Source organism: Onychostruthus taczanowskii, unplaced genomic scaffold (assembly GCF_017590055.1).
Source record: "Onychostruthus taczanowskii isolate IOZ18803 unplaced genomic scaffold, ASM1759005v1 scaffold25, whole genome shotgun sequence".
Lineage (NCBI taxonomy): Eukaryota > Metazoa > Chordata > Aves > Passeriformes > Passeridae > Onychostruthus > Onychostruthus taczanowskii.
In genome coordinates, this window is record NW_024499796.1 from 874206 (window position 1) to 894648 (window position 20443).

Sequence of the window (20443 nt, forward strand, 5' to 3'; positions counted from 1 at the left end):
TATCCCATCCAGCCCTGTCCTCTGTGATTCTGTAGCTGTGTCCCCAACCTGGGACATGTGCACTGAACACAACCCACTGGACACCACCCACTGAACACAGACTGGCACAGTGCAAACACCAGATCAGGTGAGAGGAGCTGCAGCCTCAGCACTGTCCCTGTCCCCACAGGGCCCTGGACCCCCTCTTGCCCCTGGGTTTATTCATCAACCTGTCCTGGTGCCAAGAATGTCTTATGGAATGTGAGCAGCAGGAGGGAGACTGTTTGTTCCAGTTTGTAACTCCCCTAAACATGACTGGAATTCCCATGGAGAAGGAGAGCACAGACCCAACCCAAACACTTTCCCTGAGGACTTCCCAGAGTCTGGAGCAAACCACACAGGCATATGAGCATCTCATAAAAGACCTCCAGACTCTTCTATGAGAACAGTCAGTGACCAGGTGTCAAACTAGCCACACCTGTCTAGGAAAAGATATTAAATAGACAGTTTTTTCACAATTCCCCTCTTCTCTTCCTCATCCCTGCCAGTTAAAGTTGGTAGCAGTCAGACAAGTCTCTTTAACACATTAGCACTGTGGGTTGCATTGTTTTCTTCTCTCTCATGCGGGAATTGTGGTCTTGGACCATGAGCCAAGGCTTAAAAAGGAGCTCCCAAAGCCATGCAGCCGTGTTCCTGTGAGCACATCCCCTCTTCACCACCACAGAGCTGTGGCTCTGCAAGAATGCATCTGAAAAAATAAAGGGAGTCCCAGAGACACCATCTATTGACTATAAACCCCAAAGACTGAAAATAACCAACTAAATGCAACAGTTTTTCCTCAAGTGAGTCTTCAAAGTGCTTTCCCAGCTGGAAAGTTGAAACACCACTGTCTCCTCTTTAGGCAGGCAGTGAACAAACAACAGCTCTCAGCTGAGTCCCAGCTGGCCCCACAGCTCCCTTCCTCCCAGGAAGAAAAAAGGCCAGGATGGGCCTTCCCCAACAGCCTCTCTGATCACAGCCCCTCAGACCTGAAGGCAAGGGCACACTGGCCCTCACCCCCGAGTCAGTCCCTCATCCTCCCGCAGCCCAGGCTCGCTTGCACACCCAGACTTTGCTTCCCACCACAGAGCTGGCTGCTCCAGGGCAGCCCAGGAACAGAGCACAGGAACTGAACCACAGCCCAGGTGCTCTGCACAGGCAGCAGCTCAGATGTCACCTGGCACACAAGGCTGCCTTCACCAACACTTCTTGAGTGACTGCTGGTGGCTGTGAGTATCAGCTGGCTCCAGCAAGTGACCACGGAGAAAATCTGATCAGCTTTTCCAAGCCTGCAGTTTGTGATGTGAACACACACCACAAATGTGTGTAATGTGTTGTAATGTCATATGATGTAGTTATTATGTGAACCAATCCAGGGCCCCACTGCTGGTCAAGGGACTCCTCACTCACAGGTTCAGGATGGATGTAATCCATGCCCCACAGAGAAGCACAGGAGAGAGAACAACACTTTCCTGTATCTCTTAAATACTGAGAAATTTTGGGAGAGGGCAGCAAACCATGCCTGCAGAGACCATGAATGTAGCAGTTCCCAATGAGATGGAAATAGCAGAGGAAGACTGGAACAATGCAGACATCTGTAAGAGAGGGTGTAAACAGCCAGACTGGGTCACAGAGAAACAGCAGTGCAGCAGCAGGCAAAGCAAAAATAGCAGGAAAGGAAAGATAAATAAAAAATTCCTAAAATATAATGAGGAGCAAACAGACTGACAAGGAAACAAGAGAGCCATTGAGCGGAAAAATGAGAAAAGACATGCAGAAGCAACGAAGGTAGGCCAGGGATTTAATCCAGCCTCAGAGGGGAAGGCACAGGGAGGAAAGAAGAGAGCTGAGTTGTTTCACTGCAGCATGAGGAGGGAAAAGGAAGATGGTTCTGTCAGGAAATTACAACCATGTGCACTTAGGCACAGCAGCACCACCCAGCACTCTCACATCCACTCTGCAGGACAGGTGACATGTCCAGGCTGTCTCTCCAGCACGGCATGGCCACGGTGGATTCTTCTTCCCCTTTCCCTACCCCACCATTCACCATCTCCCAATTCTGGTGGCTTGCTTTTGCCTCCATCTCTTTCAGCTAGATGAGACGATTTTGGGATATGAGTGTGGCAGGTAAAAAGTAATTCCTGCACAGGGGATGGGGCTGGACCCTGCATGAAGATGGAAGCAGTTCCTGCCCCTCCTACTGCTCCCTGCTCCATCTCCAGTGCCACCAAAGCAACTCCTCGGGAGGCAGGTGTAGGGAGCAGCTGCTTCTCGCTGCTCTCTCCCAGACTTCTGCCCATGATGTTCCCTTCTCCCCCTCTGTCCAGGACTCAGACACCATAGAAGAGGCATTTACATCCACAGAAATCCTTCTATAGCTCCAACAACATCGAGCCTGCCCACACAGCAAAGGTGTGAGCCCTCATGTCTTTTTCTCGCTTCACATCTCACTCTGCCCTATCTTTTCCAGCCAGAAAACTTCCCACAACAGGTGGGAAGGGGAGAAGCTGACTTTATGGAGAAAAACCAAATCTCTCTTCGCACAAGGTGGTTCCCAAGCTCTGGCAAAAGTACCCAATACCCATACAGCAAGCCCAGGATGAACACAGCCTAGCCCAGAACACAGCAGTTCCTGCCAGCAAAATTCAGAGCAAGGGAGCCAGGAGACGAGCCTGGAAAGCCTCAAAGTATGTAAAATACCAACAGGCAGCTGAACAATGGCTGAAAGAGAGACACCAAAGGAGGTGACAAGAGGCTGGGAAGGAGTTTCCATGCCCTGCACAGAGCTCTGTCAAGGGAAAGGCTCAGCTGCAGAGCCCAGCCTCCCCTGTGAGCAGTACACTGTGTGCACACACTGATGTGGGATGGCTGCTAGCTACTGAGATGTTTCAGCTCAGGGCTGAGGACCTCCATTCCCCACCTGCAGTGAAGTCAGTCCTGCTTCCTTTTGCAGACAGAAAGCCAAGACCCCCCCATGCTAATGCCAATTGTTCACCTATTACAGAGCACAGTGAAGAAAGAGTTGAGATAAGGTAGTCTGGTTGTACTTTTTATTTTTCTTTACTATTTATTTAACATTTCTATACCCACCCAGGGTAAGTCTGGTGCTTCCAAACTGCTGTCTGCAACCACCAATGTTGGGAACTCACCTTTCCAGTGGGAATCATGGCTCTTGCCTAACACACAGCAAAACCCAGGTGGGCAGAGCCCTCAGGAAATCTCTGGTCTGATCTCCTGCTCCAAGCTGAGTCTGCTCCAAGCTCAGTCCTAGTTACCTGGGACTTTACCCAGGCTGGTCTAAACAGCCTCAACCTCTCTTCTCTCCACTTCATGCTCATTATCTCTCAGTTCTCCAGTCACCAGCAACTGCCTGGCCCCACCTTCCCACCCACCCCTCACAGCGGCCATGAGTGTGTCCCGAGCTCCCTCTGGCGCCACCTTTGCCCCGGCCCTCTCTCAGCCCTGGGCCGGCTCTGGCTCTCCCTCCCCGGGGCTGGGGCACACACCCCGAACTGCTGCTTTAGGGTTTAAAAATCATACAGGGCTGGACGCCGCTGGAGGCTGGCAGTGCCCTGCCCCTCCCCGGCAAAGGAGGCAGCTCACGGTCCCCTCATAGCACCGGGCAGCTCCCGGGGTACCGCGCCCCCCTCGCGGGGGAGACAGCGACAACCGTCTGAGCTGCTGGGCCGTGAGGGGCGCGCCCCCGTGCCCCGAGAGACCCCCAGCCGTGCCCGCGGCCCCGCCGTGCCCGCCCGCTCTGCGCCGCCGCCTCCCGCCGCCGCCATCTCCGTGGCGGGACCGCCCCCTGCCGGCCGCCTGCGGTGCGGCCCCGCGGACCCTCGGGGAGCGGGACCCCCGCCTGGCCCGCCACACCCGGCCCCTCGCGCCCCGCTGTACTTACTGCCTTGTGAGGCTCCTTCCCCTGAGGCAGCTTCAGTGTCTGCAAAGAAAAAGTGCAGTGCTTAGATCCGCCGCTGCTCTGCCCCGGCCCCCAGCGCCCCCCGCTCGCTCACTCGCTCTCGGCCGCTCTGCCCGGCCGGCCCGGCTCCTCGCGGGACGGAGCGGACCCTGAGGGGCCCACCGGGGCTGAGAGGGCAGACATGGCCAGCAAGGGCTCGTGCTTAAAGCGCAGCTGCCCACGGTCATATAATGGTCTGGGCTGGAAGGGACATTAAAGCCCATCTCGTTCCACCCCTGCCATGGCAGGGACTCCTCCCACTGTCCCAGGCTGCTCCAAGCCCTGTCCAGCCTGGCCTTAGGCACTGCTAGGGATCCAGGGGCAGCCACAGCTTCTCTGGGCACCCTGTGCCAGGGCCTGCCCACCCTGCCAGGGAACAATTCCTAATTCCCAATATCCCATCCATCCCTGCCCTCTGGCAGTGGAAGCCATTCCCTGTGTCCTGTCCCTCCATGCCTTGTCCCCAGTCCCTCTCCAGCTCTCCTGGAACCCCTTTAGGCCCCGCAAGAGGCTCTGAGGACTCCATGGAGCCTTCTCTTTTCCAGGTGAGCCCCCCCAGCTCTCCCAGTCTGGCTCCAGAGCAGAGGGCTCCAGCTCTCAGAGCAGCTCCATGGCTTCCTCTGAACACAATTTTTTAACAGGCAAGTGCTGTGAACCCAGGAAAGGGAGCAGTGAACAGCGCACCCGGCTCTGCTCCTGTGGGATTTGGCACTACCACCGTGCCTGCCCTCCACAGGCAGTGATGGCAAAGCCTCCACAAGAGATGGGCCACAAGAATTCCCCCAGGGTGATTCTGTCCTGGTCTTACTGAAGGCAGATGTGAAAACAAGGGAGAGAAAGCTCCCTCCAATGTAGTGTGTGGGACTGCAAGAAGCACACAGCAAAGATCATGTTCAAGTCCTAAATGAATGCAACAGGCAAAGCTGCAAGCTGGAAAACAAACCCCAAAGTTACAAGTCAAGTATCATAAATGATTAGGATTTCCAAGCCAGTTTGAAGTGTTTCATATTCATCCTAAATTACATATACTGTATGTCACATTATCTAGTAACATAACTGCGTGGCAAAATATTCCATATGTCTGTTGGAATGATGCTTGCACTGCACTGGAAACCACAGCTGCAGAATGGCACAGCGTTTTTGAATTTAAAATTTTCAACCTTAAGTAATGAGCACTGTTTGAATTTAATTTCCTTATTTCTTAAAAATAATAAAAACAAATGATTGTGGGTTTGTCAATTTGTACATTTCTACTTGATTAACCTGCCTGATTAGATCATTCTTCTAGGCAACAGTATTAATTTGGCACAACTTCATAAACTAGGGGCCAGATTAGAAACCCTCAGTATCAGATGCAGAACCTCGACAGCAAAGCCCAGGATTTTTCCACAGCTGCTACTTGTTTGAATTCTCACCCATCATTCAAGGAAAAGCAGCTATGGCACAATAGATTTATGCAAAATGCTGTCCTGGTGTTCACAAGCAACAGCATGAACAAATCATAAAAGATATGCACTATTTAAATAGCTGTAAAAAGTACTTTAGTCAAATTTAACAAGAATCAGGCAACACACAAAATTTGAACTGTGTCAAGAAATGTTGTTACCCTTAGTCATAAATAGACTAAAGTATTCTTGAATTAAAAAATTACCAAGTAAAAATCCCCTTACAGCCCACTCTATATCACCTTTGAGGTCAAACCAAGTGATTCCAGTTATGAAACAAAAGAAAAATTTCTGAGAAAGTTGCAAAAGTCAGTAAGAATAGGGAGGTGGGCAGGGAAGCTAGAAAATGGGCCAGTTAACTCCTCTGTCCCACGAAACTTTCTGCATCTCATATGAGTATCTGCTGCAGACTGGGAAATGTGCACGGGAAAAATGGATCTTGGGATGCAGGGCAGAGAGCAAAGAACCTCCCTAAAATCAACTGGTATTTTCAGTAACAAATGAACCCCAACTTTCTATGGCTCAAGAACACCATCTCTCCTCAGGGATGGTTATTCCTCTACTAGTTTTCTACTCCTCACCTCAAAATCCTTTCAGTGACAGAACCACTTTAACTCAGACTCCAAAAAATGTGCACTTTGGAAAAAAGCATTTTTCCATATTCACCATTTGAATGAGTCATCTTCCTTTTCATATTTTTTGAATTGAGCAGAACCCATTCTTGGAAAACATTAATCTGAAACTTGAAAAGCTTTGAGAAGTTTTTTAACAACTGGTGAAACTCAAAACTTGGCCTGAAGAATCCAGTCCCACTCAGAGCATCCAGGATCTGTTCTGGTGTGGGCAGCTCAGCCCTCGGCTGGCACAGCCCTGTGGGGAGGACATGCAGAGCTGAGGGGCTTGGAGAGAGGCAATGCAACAACTTATAATGTAAATAAATAATAATGAAAAACAACTTGAGCAAAATCATCAGTCAGCCCAGAAAAGCTTATCTGGGAACAGAGAACTTCCACCAATTCTTGGGCTAGATGTGATATATCCTGCGAGGGTTAAACTTGAGCCTTGCTATTTTCTTTCTTTTCTTTTGGAAGAATTCTCCTTTGGGTACAAATCTCCCTTGCTTGGCCTCAGCCCAAAGGTTTACAAATTTGCTGTTTGAAAGTCTAATAAAGCAATTTCAGCCTTTTTTTTTTTTTTGAGTTATCTAAAAGTGAAATAATTTTCCTGACTCAAAACATGCAGATGCTTTGCTGCTCATGTTGCTTAAACATGACCCAACCGTACAAAGCAGAACTTTCTAGCTGACTAACTCCTGAAGGCAATCCAAACCTTTTAATGACCTGAAAAACCCCACACAGCTAAAATAAAAGCACCGTAAGCAAAACATTTTTAAGCCCTGGGTTGCGTGTAGGCGAAGCGGTAACATTTGGGACAGAGCCTTCCATCGGCACTGGGAATGTGCAGCCCCTCCGCTCCAGCTGAACTCCAGCAGGAGGAAGGAGCCGGGATCCTGCAGGGCTCAGAGCAGCTCACAAAGGAGCCTTTCAGCTCCACAACATGACTTTTTTGTTGGGTTTCTTCTTTATTTGTGAGTTTTGGGGAGGCAAAGGGGAAGGAACACGACCTTTTCCTTTCTTCCTCGATGAAACACAGTGGAGAAATTTCTTACCTACGTTTCTGGTTCTTTGCAGAACCCTTACACGGGGATTTCCATGCCTGGATCTTGGCTTTCGGGGGAAAGCAGAATGGGAACTTGTCCCTGTGAGGCAGCACATCCTGAAGCAGAGCTGCCTCAGCCCTTCTGCAAACTGCCAAAGCAGTCGCTGCCTGAAATTCTCCAGCCAATGCTCAGCACCACAGGGAAGGCTCAATAAACAAAGAAAATGCCCTGTTTTATAATATAAACTCCCCTGCTCCTGAAGGCAGACAAGAAAAGAAATCATCCTCAAGAGCATGGGTCACCTCCAACACAGCTTGTCTGCCACAGAGAGCTGGAGTGGAGGCAGGTACAGCTATAAAAAAAATCCATGAAATTTCTCCAAAAAATGCTCATTGCAAAGAAAAGTCTTTGATCTTGCCAGGGCAAAACTCTTCATGTGGAACTGAACAGCTCAAAGGATGAGAAGACAGTAAGTTTTTTCACAGGGCAAAACAAGCAGTGGATAAGCACGGATCGACTGCACGAGCAGAGAGGGTGACAGACCTTCCCCCTGCTGTAAGGCTCAGGTGGGCTCCTGGACACAAAAACCAGCTCAGAAGTAACCTCAGGTGAAAGCAAGGACAACTTGAGGCCCCCAAACCTTGAATTTTGTGTCACTGAACAGTGACAGACAGGCTGATGACAAGATGTTTTGTTCTGCCACAAAGGTCCAAAGCAGATCAACACCAATTTCTCTGCTCTCTACTGGCCTGAGCCTTTTCTGGCTCCTGCTCTGTCACCTGCAGCACCATCCCAAGGCCTGTTAGTGACACAGGAACCACACAGACCAGCAGAAAGCAGAGGCCTGGGATGGGGTGTATCCTTCAGCAAATTACAAACAGCAGCTATTGCTGCTGGAATGGCCAAAAAACCTGAAGAGAAGAAAGGGGCCTCAGTTTGTTCTAGCTCCTCTGATGCTGAGCTGGGGAGTCTCCCAGGATCAGTCCACCTTTGGGAAAGGCAGATGTTATGTGACTGATGGGTGGCCAGACCTTTGGGAAAACCATGGCTGGCACCATCCTGCAAAGAGGGAATCCAGGTTCTGCCATTGCAGTCCTGCTCCTCCCTTGCCCAGCCAGAAAGAAACGACTGAAAGATTCAGGACTGGAGTTTCTGGCAGCTGAGAACTGCATGGACTGGGCCAAGGGAGCTCACATTGCAGTGCTTCCAGCACAGCAGCCCTGGGAGAGCTGGCTGCCGGTGCCCTGGCACTGGATCTGAGACACAGACTGGAAATCACAGGAAGAACAGGAACGTGCAGGGTACACCCTCAGTGCAGCGATCCCACCACGTTATCCCACATTTGTCCCCTGGGGCAGCACCAGCCCCTTCTCCTCTGTGAAGCCTTGGGGCAATAAAAGCATATTTCACAAAAATCCCCTTCACTCCTGCAGTCTTCTGCCATCCCAGCACCATTCCTGGTCCAGTCCATGCACAACTCACACTGGATAATATCACCCAGGGCTTTCCTCCAAAGAATCCTTCCTTCTTTTTTCCTGCCCGTCCTTAACCTTTCACTGCAGGTTACTCCTCTGCAGCCAGGCACACTCTGTCCAGTGCCTCAGCTCCCTGGGAGAATCCCACTGCCAGAGCTGCATCGTGTCTGCAGTTTCATTTCTTGCTGGAGAGTGTAGATGAATAAATAACTAATTTGTATTTTTATTGTCTTAAAGCAATTTGGATGCACTTTGAATGTTACTACTACATGAATCCACTTACAGTAACATAAACCAACACTTTCTAAGAATAACAGATACAAATTCTGTTTCTCCGTCACTGATGTGAGAATTAGTGATAAATTTCCACATTCAGAATTTTGAAAATTTTCATCTTCTCCAACTACACATGACAAAGACCTTGGAAGCAAAAGGTAAAGTCATGTCTCAACTGAGTTAATGTCAAAACTATGGATATCAAATGTACAGGTCTATGTTGATGCACCCATAAAATTTAATATATTGCTTAATTTTATTATCAAAATAGAAATGATTACAAATTAATTAGATCACACACTAGGAGATGACATCATACTAACAGAGCTCCTAAAATTCCAGCTGAATTAAAGATCCCACAGTGCTTGGGGAAGAGAAGTAAAATAAAAGTAATCCTTGCCCCACATTTAAATACTATAATTATTATTGCAAAATTATTGCAATGCTATGATGTAATGGTAAAGCATATCCCTGTTATTTTAGGATTTTTTTCCTTAAGCCGCAGAGTGAAGCTACTTGAAGCTACATTTAAAGGACTTTAAGGAATTTTGTTGGTATTTAGAAAAGAAATACCAGCATGGAAAAACAATTCTGTGTATCCATAAATACAGAGGCAGCTCTGTGATATTAAACAGCACACAAAGAATATGCAACCATGCAGTTAAGGATGTGTTATGAGACTGTGACGAACTCTGAGCAGTTAAGGATGAACACTTCTCAGCTGTGCATGTGCTGACTTTTGAGAGTTTGAGCATTCAAAACTTAGTATCAGCCTTCATTATTCCTGGATTTTCAACCACTGGTTACACCTGAGGAGCTAAAGCAGATGCTCCTGCCAGCCTGGCACAGCTCACCTGAGGGACAGGAGACAAACCCAGAGAAAGGCTCAGGAAGAGCTGGTTTGCAGTCCCTGCTGTTCTGGTATTTCAGGGCTACAATCCTGCAAACTACACTTTGATTGAATAAACCACCTCAAACTTTCACATTTCTGCAATTAAGCAACATTGAGTTGTTCAGTCCTACAGAAAACCAAGATCAAGCCACTCCTGACCAAGCACAAGACCTTTCACGCACAAAGCACATTTGGGAAGTGACCTCAGCTGACAGCAGGGGCACAGGGGCAGCTCAAGGAGCATTTTGATTTGAACATAAAAATACAGCAGTCACAATGCCCATATCTGATTTCTATCCTCCCAGGCTGACTTCTCAGGGATGGATGGAACTCCCAGCTGGGCAGGAGCACAGAGCACCTCAGGGAGATGCCACCACACTGCTAGCACTGGGATATGCCAGGAGAAACTCTGAGATCTGAGCTCCCCCTGCACACAGGGATGCCCTCAACAGCCCTGGGCATTAAATACTGCCCTGAACACAGGAGCTGCTCCTGACCTGGGGAGAAATATTGCTGGAGTAAAGAGCCACAAAGCTGAGACAGCCCCAAAGTTTATCATTGGGTCCCTCTCAGTGGGACACCCCCAAGAAATACTGGTGACCAGGGAAGCAGCAGAGCTACCTTCATGACCTTCCTGAAAATAGAACTAAAATCACAGAATATCCTAGAAGGGACCCTCCAGGATCATCCAGGTGTCCATCTCCTGTCCCTGCCCAGACCTGCAACAAGCCCACCCTGGGCATCCCTGGCAGCGCTGTCCAAAGGCCCCTGTCCCTGCCCAGACCTGCAACAACCCCACCCTGGGCATCCCTGGCAGCGCTGTCCAAAGGCTCCTGGAGCTCTGGCAGCCTCGGGGCCGTGCCCATTCCCTGGGGAGCCTGGGCAGTGCCAGCACCCTCTGGGGGAAGAACCTTGCCCTGAGCTCCAGCCTGAGCTGCCCTAAATCTGCGTTATCCCAGGATTCCCGAGATTACAGCAGGACTGAGATACCTCTGTGTGCTCGCACATGGGTCTGGAAACAGTTGTAATACTTGTATTTCTTCCCACATATTCCACACTCGTAAGACCCTGAAAAACAAGAGAGAGAAGCACACATCACTATGAGAGATCAGGAAAGCAGCCTCCCTGCACACGGGTCCATAAACTGCGAGCAATAGAGTGCACCTGACAGCAAAGTAATTTTTGGAAGGTTCATGGAGATAAATGCAGGAAATCACTATCCCAGACACTATTCTGTCTGTCAGCCTTATTTAAGATTCCTTGGCATATTACCCTGAACTTACATTTTCAGTGTATCTTTTTAACTTTGCTAACGTGAAAGGGCCACTCTCAAAATAGCCTGACTTATAATTTTATAATAATGACTAATGTTTCCTATGGACAGAAATAACCTTGAATTACTTTTCAGTAAGTTCCTAGTAGCTGGGAAAAAATCCTTTTCAACTGAAAAAAGAAGGCAATATGTTATCTTGAGGCCTGGAGTTTTCAAAATTTCTCAAGAAATGCACAATGTACAAATTTCCCAAGAAACCCACAGAGATTTGGTAAATATCCACTCAGAGGAAACCAAATAGATACAAATAGAACTTTTGCCCTTTTTAAGGAAAAGCACATGACCACAGTAGTCCCTCTTCTCAACTTGTGTCTCTAATTCCAGAAAACACACATCTGCAAATAGTCATTTGAAATGAAACCAGAGGAAAAGAGCTGGGAGAACCATTTATAATGATGAAGTTATGCCATGAATTTAGACTCTTCTGTTATTGAACAGGCAGACAGAAATTTCCTTAGATTTGTTACTTGAGTTGATTCAATCTCTTTTTTTCCTACTTGACTTTGTTGCACAGGCTATAAATTCACTTTCCAGGCTCTTATTTGCTCAGAATGCACTGGATTTCTTAACTGTCCACCGGAGCTGGGGAACTGGGATCCCCTTGGTGCTCTTTGGAGAGGGGGAGAGCATCACTTGACTGAAGAGGAGGTGGGAGAAAAAAGGGCTGAATTAATTTGAATGCAGAATTTCATTTCCATGCACCTTTCCTCACACAACCTTGAAAAAATATTTTTCTGACCATGCCAAACAGCAAAACTCAGGGAGGAGCCACAAACAAGAACAAAACCATTGACACACATCCAGATAAACATTCCCAAACAGCATTTCACAGCAATACTCACCTGGAGCTACTCAAAGTGAGCTCTAGCCAGGAACAAACACAGGGTACTCTCTGAACACACTATGCCCACGCTCCTTTTTCCCATTCCCATGTCCCATTCTCACAGCTTGGGAAGAAAACACCCCCCTTAGAGTGTCAGAGCCCTGAACTCCCTGCCCATCACAGACAGCACACCTGGGGCTGTGTCCTGAGCTGGGGAGGCTCCTTTGTCACTGGTGCTGAAAGAGGCTATTCGCCACAGTCCGATACACCAGAGCACCCAGCTGAAAAAAATACTCCCATATTCTGATAGCACAGGCACTTGGCTGTATCTGATCTGCTCCAGAGCATTTTTATTATCATAGCTCACTGTATTTTATATAGACATACATCTGTGGGACAGTCACCACCTGTGGTCACTTACACAGGCTGCCTGAGTGAAACCCAGGCTATCAGCAGGTCAGCAGCGTTTGTCAGCCCTCACTTCCTGTGCTCAAGGACTGATTATTTCACCACCAACCTTCAAAATTCTATTCTGAAAACTCTTGGAGCTAGAGCCCCAAAGCAGCAGAGGAGAGCACTCTGGGTCCTGCAAGCACAGGTGAGGTTCAGCTGAACCAACAGCAGGATGGGACTGATGCCCACCCACATCCCAACAGTGCTGGCTGCACATGGAGCACTGGGAAGAGCTGGAATGGCTCCAGAGGAGGCCACTGAGTTAATCACAGGGCTAGAAGACTCAGAGCCTCTTCCAGGGCCTAAAGGGGCTCTAGGAGAGCTGGAGAGGGACTGGGGACAAGGATGGAGGGACAGGAAACTGAATGGCTTCCACTGCCAGAGGGCAGGGATGGATGGGGTATTGGGAAGGAATTGTTCCCTGGGAGGGTGGGCAGGCCCTGGCACAGTGGGCCCAGAGCAGCTGTGGCTGCCCCTGGATCCCTGGCAGTGCCCAAGGCCAGGCTGGACAGGGCTTGGAGCAGCCTGGGACAGTGGGAGGTGTCCCTGCCATGGCAGGTCCCTTCCAGCCCAAAGCATTCTATGATTCTGTGAGTTGGTGCAAACAGGTCAAACACAGTGAGGGGCTCTAGGCTGAATTTTTTGCCCCATTTTTATTGTATTTCCTGCTTCCTCTGGACACAGTCTATGGCACATAAACGAACAGGCTGTGCAGAAGTTCTCCAGGAAGGTCAGCTGTGCAGGTAACTGTGCAATGCCTTCTGCACTGTGAGGCCGAGCAGGGGCTGCAGCCCTCGTGCAGGGGCTGTGCTGGACACCGGGACAGGAGCTGAGGGACCACGTGTCCCAGGCCAGGGCTTTTGTGCAGGTGTCCTGGAGATCCCAGGCCTCAAGTGGTACCCAGGGAAGGTTGGAGTCAACTTTGAGGGGGACACCTGCACTCACCCTCTGCCCACAGGTGGTAGAGCAGTGGCCCAGGAGCACAGGGAGTTGGGAAAGGTGTGAGGGAGGTTTGTTACAGACTTGAGGCAGAGACACAGCTCAGCAGCCACAGCTGTGTGCTCAGCTCACCACAGGCCCTCACGTTAGAGAAAGGAGGGGTGACTTGCCACTAAAAATGTCTTGTTAGAGGGAAGGAAAGGTGAAGAGGAGGAAGAAGGACATCACTGTGTGTTAAGGCCTTGTAGAGAACATGCCCACGTGGCCTTGGACACCAGCAGCTATGTGCTTGTCCCCTCAGGTGTGTCATGCAGGTCACAGCTGGTGGTAGCAGGAGGGGAGGTGGGAAGGTTTGGGGTTAGTTGGTGCACTCAGTTGGGCCAGGCTTTTCCTGAGCCTTGCAGCTGGAATCTGGGCAATGCACCCATTGCTTCCAGAGCTTCCTTTGCTCCCTGAGCCCTGGTTAGACTTTCACACCCTTCCATCACATACCGGACGTGTATCTCAATGCATGGTCAAAAATCCAGGTCCCTGAATATCGATTTCGTGTATATCCAACGGAAGAGTCACGTTCCACTGCTTTTCCATCTAAATTGTGCAAAAAGAAATCAGAAAAAAGCCCTTAAAGTGGATGCATTTCCAAGGAATAATGATGGCTGAAGCCTATTAAAAATTTCCAAGACCCATCTGTCCCTGTGGCTTCCTGACAAGATGTCAGAGGTCTCACAGAATTTCTTAAGGCTTCTGCAGTACTATTTTACCTCACCAGGGAGAATCCAAAGTGCTCTTGAATTTCATATGCTGAGCAGCTCAGCAAGTGAAATATCAGCACCATGGCACGAACCCAGTGTGTGCCTGGGAGGTGGACAGAGAGGCTCTGAGCAGAAGGATTCTCTCTTCACTCTTTCTCAGAAACATTTCCGATTTAATGCATTACTGGAAGAGTCCTCTCCAAAATGTTCCTTGTAAAGCACCAGATTGGGAGAGCAGTTTGAGAGCTTAAGGATTCTTGTATCAAACTTCTCCTGATCAGCTCGCAGATAACTCAGTCTTCCAGGACACAAATACTGATCTGGTGCTAGTTCCAACAGGAGGAAATGATCCACATCTGATAAACAGTCTCCCCCTCTTTCTCCCTAGTCACAACACAAGTGCCCTTTGCTTTTCCTCTCCTCTTCAGACAGCTCCCTGGGACTTCTGTGCCTGTCTGCCTTGACTTCCCTGCCCTGAGAAGTATCCATGTGCTATGGCTCTTCAGGTGCCCCTGGCCTGAGGTCAGCACGTGAATCTTGCCAGAAGAAAGAAGAGAAGAACAGGAAATGTGGCACCCCTGAGCTGTGCAGGGCAGGAACCCCCCTGCAGGGCGGGGACAGCCAGGGTACCGTGGGGGTCCAGGGGGCTGCAGGGGGGAGTGGGGGATCCACAGCAGCTGCAGCTGACAGGAGCCAGCTGAGAGCCAACCTCTCCACTGGCTTCCTCTGCTTGGGATGCCAGAGGGGGATCCTACAGGACTGAAAGACTTCTGTGGAAAAGCACCTGAAAGGAAAACGGTCCAAACCCACAAACAGCTCTTTGGCTGGGGACTGTGGCCACTGCCCCCAACCATCCCACCCAGTACAGCCCCTTCCAGCCCCCACGGGGTTTGGGGTGCTCCACGTGGATGGAGGCAGAGTCTGGAGTGCCAGGAGAGACAGGAGCTGGTGAAAACAGGAGGCAAAAATCACAAGGCCTGGTTTGATGTAAACACTACAAGGGAATAGCAGCAACTGAGCTGGGAATCCCTTTTATAAATTGCTCCAAGTGACAACTAAAATATAAATAGAGCAGATGTGTGACTCAGAAAAGAGACGTAAATCTTGTAATGTGCATTTCAGCCACGTCCCAAGGCTGAGCCCTGCAGGAAAGCTGCCACTTGGAGCCACATGTGCCCTTCAGCACCATGGTCCCAGCTCAGACACATCCCCCATATAACCAACTGGCTCCAGCACCCCCTGAAAGGAGACAGGCTGCGGGTCAGCAATTCCACACAGGAGAGAGGTTCATTCACACCACTTCATCATGATATGCTATTAAAATAACCATTTCCAACACCTCCAATCTCAGCTTCCCTGATGAAGGTGAACAAAATCCTACCAAAGCCTCGCCTGTCTGCATGGAGGAGGGGATTCAGACACAGGGCTCCCAGATCCCAGGGCAAGGAAAGCTCCTGGAAGTGCTGGGAGCAGCAGCAGAGTCACAAAGCCTTTGCTCTGGAGGCAGGAGGCACCAGCAGCATCAGCAGGTCACACTTCTGGGCTGCTCCAGTGCAGCAGCTGGAATGGCCAGTGAAGAACTGAAATGGCCAGTGCAGCAGCTGGAATGGCTAGTGGAGCAGTGGCATATGGGGCACATTCCTGGTGTGAGGTACCCTGGTGTGTGCAGAGATGGGCACAGTGCCCGTGTGTGATTTTCATGGGGGGACAGAGGGGGCCCGGTGCCAAAGCTCAGCGAACACAAGGAGCTGGGCACCACAGAAGGCTGTGCACACAGAACAGGACCTGATGGCCAAACAGGAGTTATTCAGAGCCACCTCCCCAAAAACGAGGGTCATGTGAATGGCAGACAGGGGCACTTCCAGAGCTCTGTTCACAAAGGAATTGGCACCAACCCCATCACCTCCAGACCAAACTGCCTTTAAAGAAGCCCAGGCTTTAGAATGACCAATACAAGGTGTGTTTCACTGGAAAAGACCCTTCCAGACAAGCTCTCCAGTTTATGACTTTCAACCACCACTTGTAACTGGTCAATGAATCTGTCCCTCTCCCCACAGTGTCCATACATTGTGAGTGTCCCCCTCACACCAGTCTGTCCCCAATGCTCTCCGCAGGGACAAATCAGAATCACAGAACCTTGGAACAGCCCCAGCTGAAGGGACCCACAGGGATCATCCAGTCCTGTCCCTGCAACAAGCCCACCCTGGGCATCCCTGGCAGTGCTGTCCAAAGGCTCCTGGAGCTCTGGCAGCCTCGGGGCCGTGCCCATTCCCTGGGGAGCCTGGGCAGTGCCAGCACCTCTGGGGGAAGAACCTTGCCCTGAGCTCCAGCCTGAGCTGCCCTGGCCCAGCTCCAGCTGCTCCCTGTCTCCTGTCCCTGTCTCCGAGCAGAGATCAGAGCTGTCCCTTGCAAGGAGCTGCAATCTCTGGTGAGCTCTCACTCAGTCTGCTCTGCTGCAGCTGAACAATCTCAGTGCCCTCAGCAGCTCCTCACTGGCTTCCCCTCCAGTCCATCCAAGTCAGCCAAGAGCAGAAGCCCCCTCCCCACTGCACAGCAATGCAGCCAAACTCAGCTGGCAACCAGCATTGCCAGAGTTCACCAACTGCAGAGCAGCTGCTGCTGCCCAGTCAGGAGCTGTGGGAAGAAGAGGGTCCTGTGGGACAAACAGCCAACCTGCAGATGCTTTCACCAAGGGCTGGTGGCCATGGCTGCAGGAGAAGCTCCCATTGCTGCCCATCAGTCCCAGCTCCACCTCTCCCTCCCAGGGCAGCAGAGATGCTATTCAGCTTTGCCCATGTAATGATCAAGAGTTGCAGGGGCACAAAAACTCTGAAAATACACAGAGTATTTCTTCCATATTGTAAAATCTTTATGTCAGAAATAGTTTTGGACTTCTTAGGCTTTCCCTAGACCTGCACAGATAGCACTGACCTCCTGCCCTGATGTTCTTAGTAGCTGTCCTCTGGTGAAAAGGAAGACAACGATGCTTCTGAGACAATCACCAGCTAATCTCCTGGGTTTCTTTCCAGCAGTATGGATAATGATCAACAAAACCCAGGAGAAAATCCAACATAAATTCCTCTTTTCTCTCCCCCTGGAGGACAAACCAACCCCAAGTACAATGCTGGGCAGCTCAGATCAGCCTTCTCCTGAGTCCCTTAAAGGAAACCTGGTCCAACTGCTCTTCCTTCTTCTTATTAGCAAGTGCCTTTGGATCTCAGAGGCACTCCAGGGACCTGCTCCAGGCTGGGGACAACAGAGACAGTGCAAGAGTGGTGCCTTGCCAGGTTCCCACAGGAAGCCCCTTCCCTGGAGCAGGAGGAGAGGACAGTTTGATGTTCATAGAAAAAAAGAAAAAGCTTCTTCTCATCACAGCAGGAGGTGGGGTGGGGAGAGGAAGCACTGTTTTGAAGAGTGCACACCATAGCCAGCCCTGAGTCAAAAGTATTCCCACAACTGAGGAGTGATCAGGAAAACAAACAAACAGCAACCTGTAAAACCTGCTCTTGAGCTCAGACTCATTTACAGAAAGTATCCACATTCCTCAGAGCAACTTTCCTCAAAACATCTCAGCTGTTTCTCAGGCTTTCCTTTCCCAGTTCCTCATCTGTGTCAAACACACCCCCAGCCCTGGGCTCACGAGGCGCTGCAGGTGACTGATGGGCAAGTTCCTGAACATGCCAAAAGAAGACAAGGAGCTTTTTCTTTCAGATCTTGGCTGAGCCTTTAGGGACAACCAGATGCAAGCAGACACAGAAGGTCAATAATCCTGAGCCAGGACCCCCTGATTGATGTTCACCCTGGCTCTGGGCCCTCCAGGCACAGCTCTCCAGAGCCTCACCCAGTCCCCACACCTCTGAGGGAATGGTGCCCCGTGCCTCACCAAGCGTCTGCTGGTTGCGCACGCCGCCGATGACCACGCAGATCTCCGCAGGCACATCCCCCGGCCCATCCTTGATGTTCTTCTTGGAATCTTTGGTGTCATCCTGCCAGATCACCTCCTCGATGTAGTCATCTGGTACCTCTGTCTTCACTTTCACCTCAGTCATCATTCCAGCCTCTTCACTGGGGGAGGACTGAGATGTCACTGAGTCGGAGCCCTCGGCTTTCGGGCTCTGCGGGCTCCTCTTCAAACACTCCCTGAATGGGGAAAAAGAGGAGAGAATGTGAATCCTCAATGCCAAGTGCTCTTTTTGTCATCACCAGGACCTAATTCAAGGTACTTTGGTTTATGCAGGTTATTTAGAAGAAGCATATTAATGTGTGTAAAGATAAGTAATTAAAATTTAACTAGACAAAAGCAATAAAATTATTTGCTAGTAATGAAAATAACCTTAATCATCACAAACAACAGTAGTGCTCATAAACACACTGGATCCCTAAAGAAGAGCACAGAACTTGCCCTGGTTGCCAGCAGACCACAGGCATAGCTCCAGCAGTTCTGCCTGAAGGTATTTTGCCAACACTAGTCCATACAGAAAAAGTCATATTCTCCTGTGGCACTTGGGGACATGGGTCACTGGTGGACCTGGCACTGCTGAATTCAGTTAGACTTGATGGTCTTCAAGATCTTTTCCAACATAAACGATTCTATGATTCCCTGACATTTTTAATTGGGAGCTGTCTCCACCCTCCATCGCATCCTCTCTTTTATCACTTCAAGCAACCTGACATCCCCTGGTATTCAGAGGCTTTATTGAACATACACAGTGCTGATCAAAGGGGATCATCTGGAAGATGAGGATATTTAGGGAGACTACCACATTATGGACAGATACAACTGTTTGGGATGACAGGGAAAGCCTAATAGAGGGAGAAAGGCAGAGGGGATCCACTGTGCTCAGAACCAGGTTAAATAGCATGTTTTTTCATCTGGGAAAGAAAAGCTGGGAATTTGTGTGAGAAAACAATCTAAACAAATACTCAAAACCCTTTAAGAAAAGTAAACTGGACACCTCAAAGCTGTAAAACAACATCAACAGGTGGTGTGGTGGTAAAAGGCAAAGGGAAGTGTGAGCCCACCAGACAAGGATGTGGGAATGAGCCAGTGGAGCTCCTTTAGCACCACTCATTATGGACCCCCAATTTTTCATACTGGTTTTTAATACACTCCACCATGCAATACAAAGATTAAATAATTGCTGGTTCAGTTTGTGCAGAAATCAGAACTAAATATAAAATGGCTCAGAATACCCAGAAACAGAAACCACTGTGACATTTTTAGAGTCATGTAAACACTGGGAACAGCCAAAGGTATTTGAAAACATTTTAGGCAGAAGTGACAAAATAAAATGAAAAATAGGTTGAACTTATGGATGATCATTAGATTGTGCAACAGTGACAAAGAAAGAAAATCCCATTGCTTGGAACATCATAAAGTTTGTCAGGACAAAGTATGAATTACAGCGTTAGAGAACCAACACCTGCAGTGGGTTCTGACACAGGTTATGGAGCTCGCAGAGGAACCAGGATGGTGCAACTGGAGGTGAAAGTGTGGAGCTCCTGGGAGGACAGGCATGAGGGGAGCAGAGGAACAGAGAGAACAATCCTCCAGTAATTACTGCCCAGCCTCCCACATAGACATGGAGTCACTATTTCAAACTGGGTCAGGCACATCCTATTGCCAGAGACTTTATTAATTCATCCCTTCATTCTCATTATGGAATGAAATGTACAATTAATAGCCCCAAACAGAGAGAATTAGCCTTGACCTGCCTTCCCACTCATCTCTTGCCTTCTCACACATACATCCCCCTGCCGTGCTCCCAAAATCATACAGGGCTCTTACAAGTGAGAAGATGGATTGAGACAGAGAAGATGTGGTTGAGAACCAGACAGTCTTTATGGTAATATTATTGGGTGTGCCACAGGCCCATCCATCTCAGCCACCACGGTGTGGCTCAGCACCCTTCCAAGGGAAGGCAGTGAGCACAGAATACTCAGGGATCAGAAAAGAGTGGGATTGATTGCAGATCAATCAAAGCCAGAGGGTGTAAAATGCAAAACAGTGACAAAGGCAACAATAGGGTTGATAGGAAAATCTTTCCTTCCTCAGCAAGGGCTGTGGAGGAAGATCAAAGCCAGCCAGGGCAGTTCCCACAGGGAGGCTGGAGGTGGGAGAGGCAGTGAGAGCTCGGTTATCCATGGCACAGCAACCTGGATCTGCCAGTCCTGACTGAGCAAAGCGACAGGAAAATCCAGGCACGAGCCAAGTGTTATGGAATTAGAAGCTGATACCAGTGACAAGGAGACTTGAGGCTAGAGCCTTCTGAGGAGATTATAAAAGGGGCAAGAATACAATGACTTTCTGATGATGCCAGCTTTGCACTGGTCACATTCAAACACAAACCAAATCAGCAACAGGCCCCGTGCTGCGAGGCAAAGCTGTGCTCCCTGTGCATTGCTCCTGCATAGAGAGG

At 49.4% G+C, this 20443-nt stretch overlaps 1 protein-coding gene across 11 annotated transcripts in view; it reads right to left on the reverse strand.

The window, feature by feature from the left end:
- The window catches only part of ZNF618 (zinc finger protein 618), a 149410-nt gene that overhangs the window by 53250 nt on the left and 75717 nt on the right, over positions 1-20443 (reverse strand). For 9 of the 11 annotated variants that reach the window (XM_041406737.1, XM_041406733.1, XM_041406730.1 and 6 more), the window contains exons 3-6: positions 17908-18164; positions 13765-13860; positions 10715-10792; positions 3920-3958 (exon numbers count right to left, since the gene is read on the reverse strand). In XM_041406737.1, coding sequence (XP_041262671.1) covers positions 3920-3958; positions 10715-10792; positions 13765-13860; positions 17908-18164 — 470 coding nt within the window. The remainder of the gene's footprint in view (positions 1-3919; positions 3959-10714; positions 10793-13764; positions 13861-17907; positions 18165-20443) is intronic. The other 2 variants (XM_041406740.1, XM_041406735.1) reach the window with 1 other exon arrangement.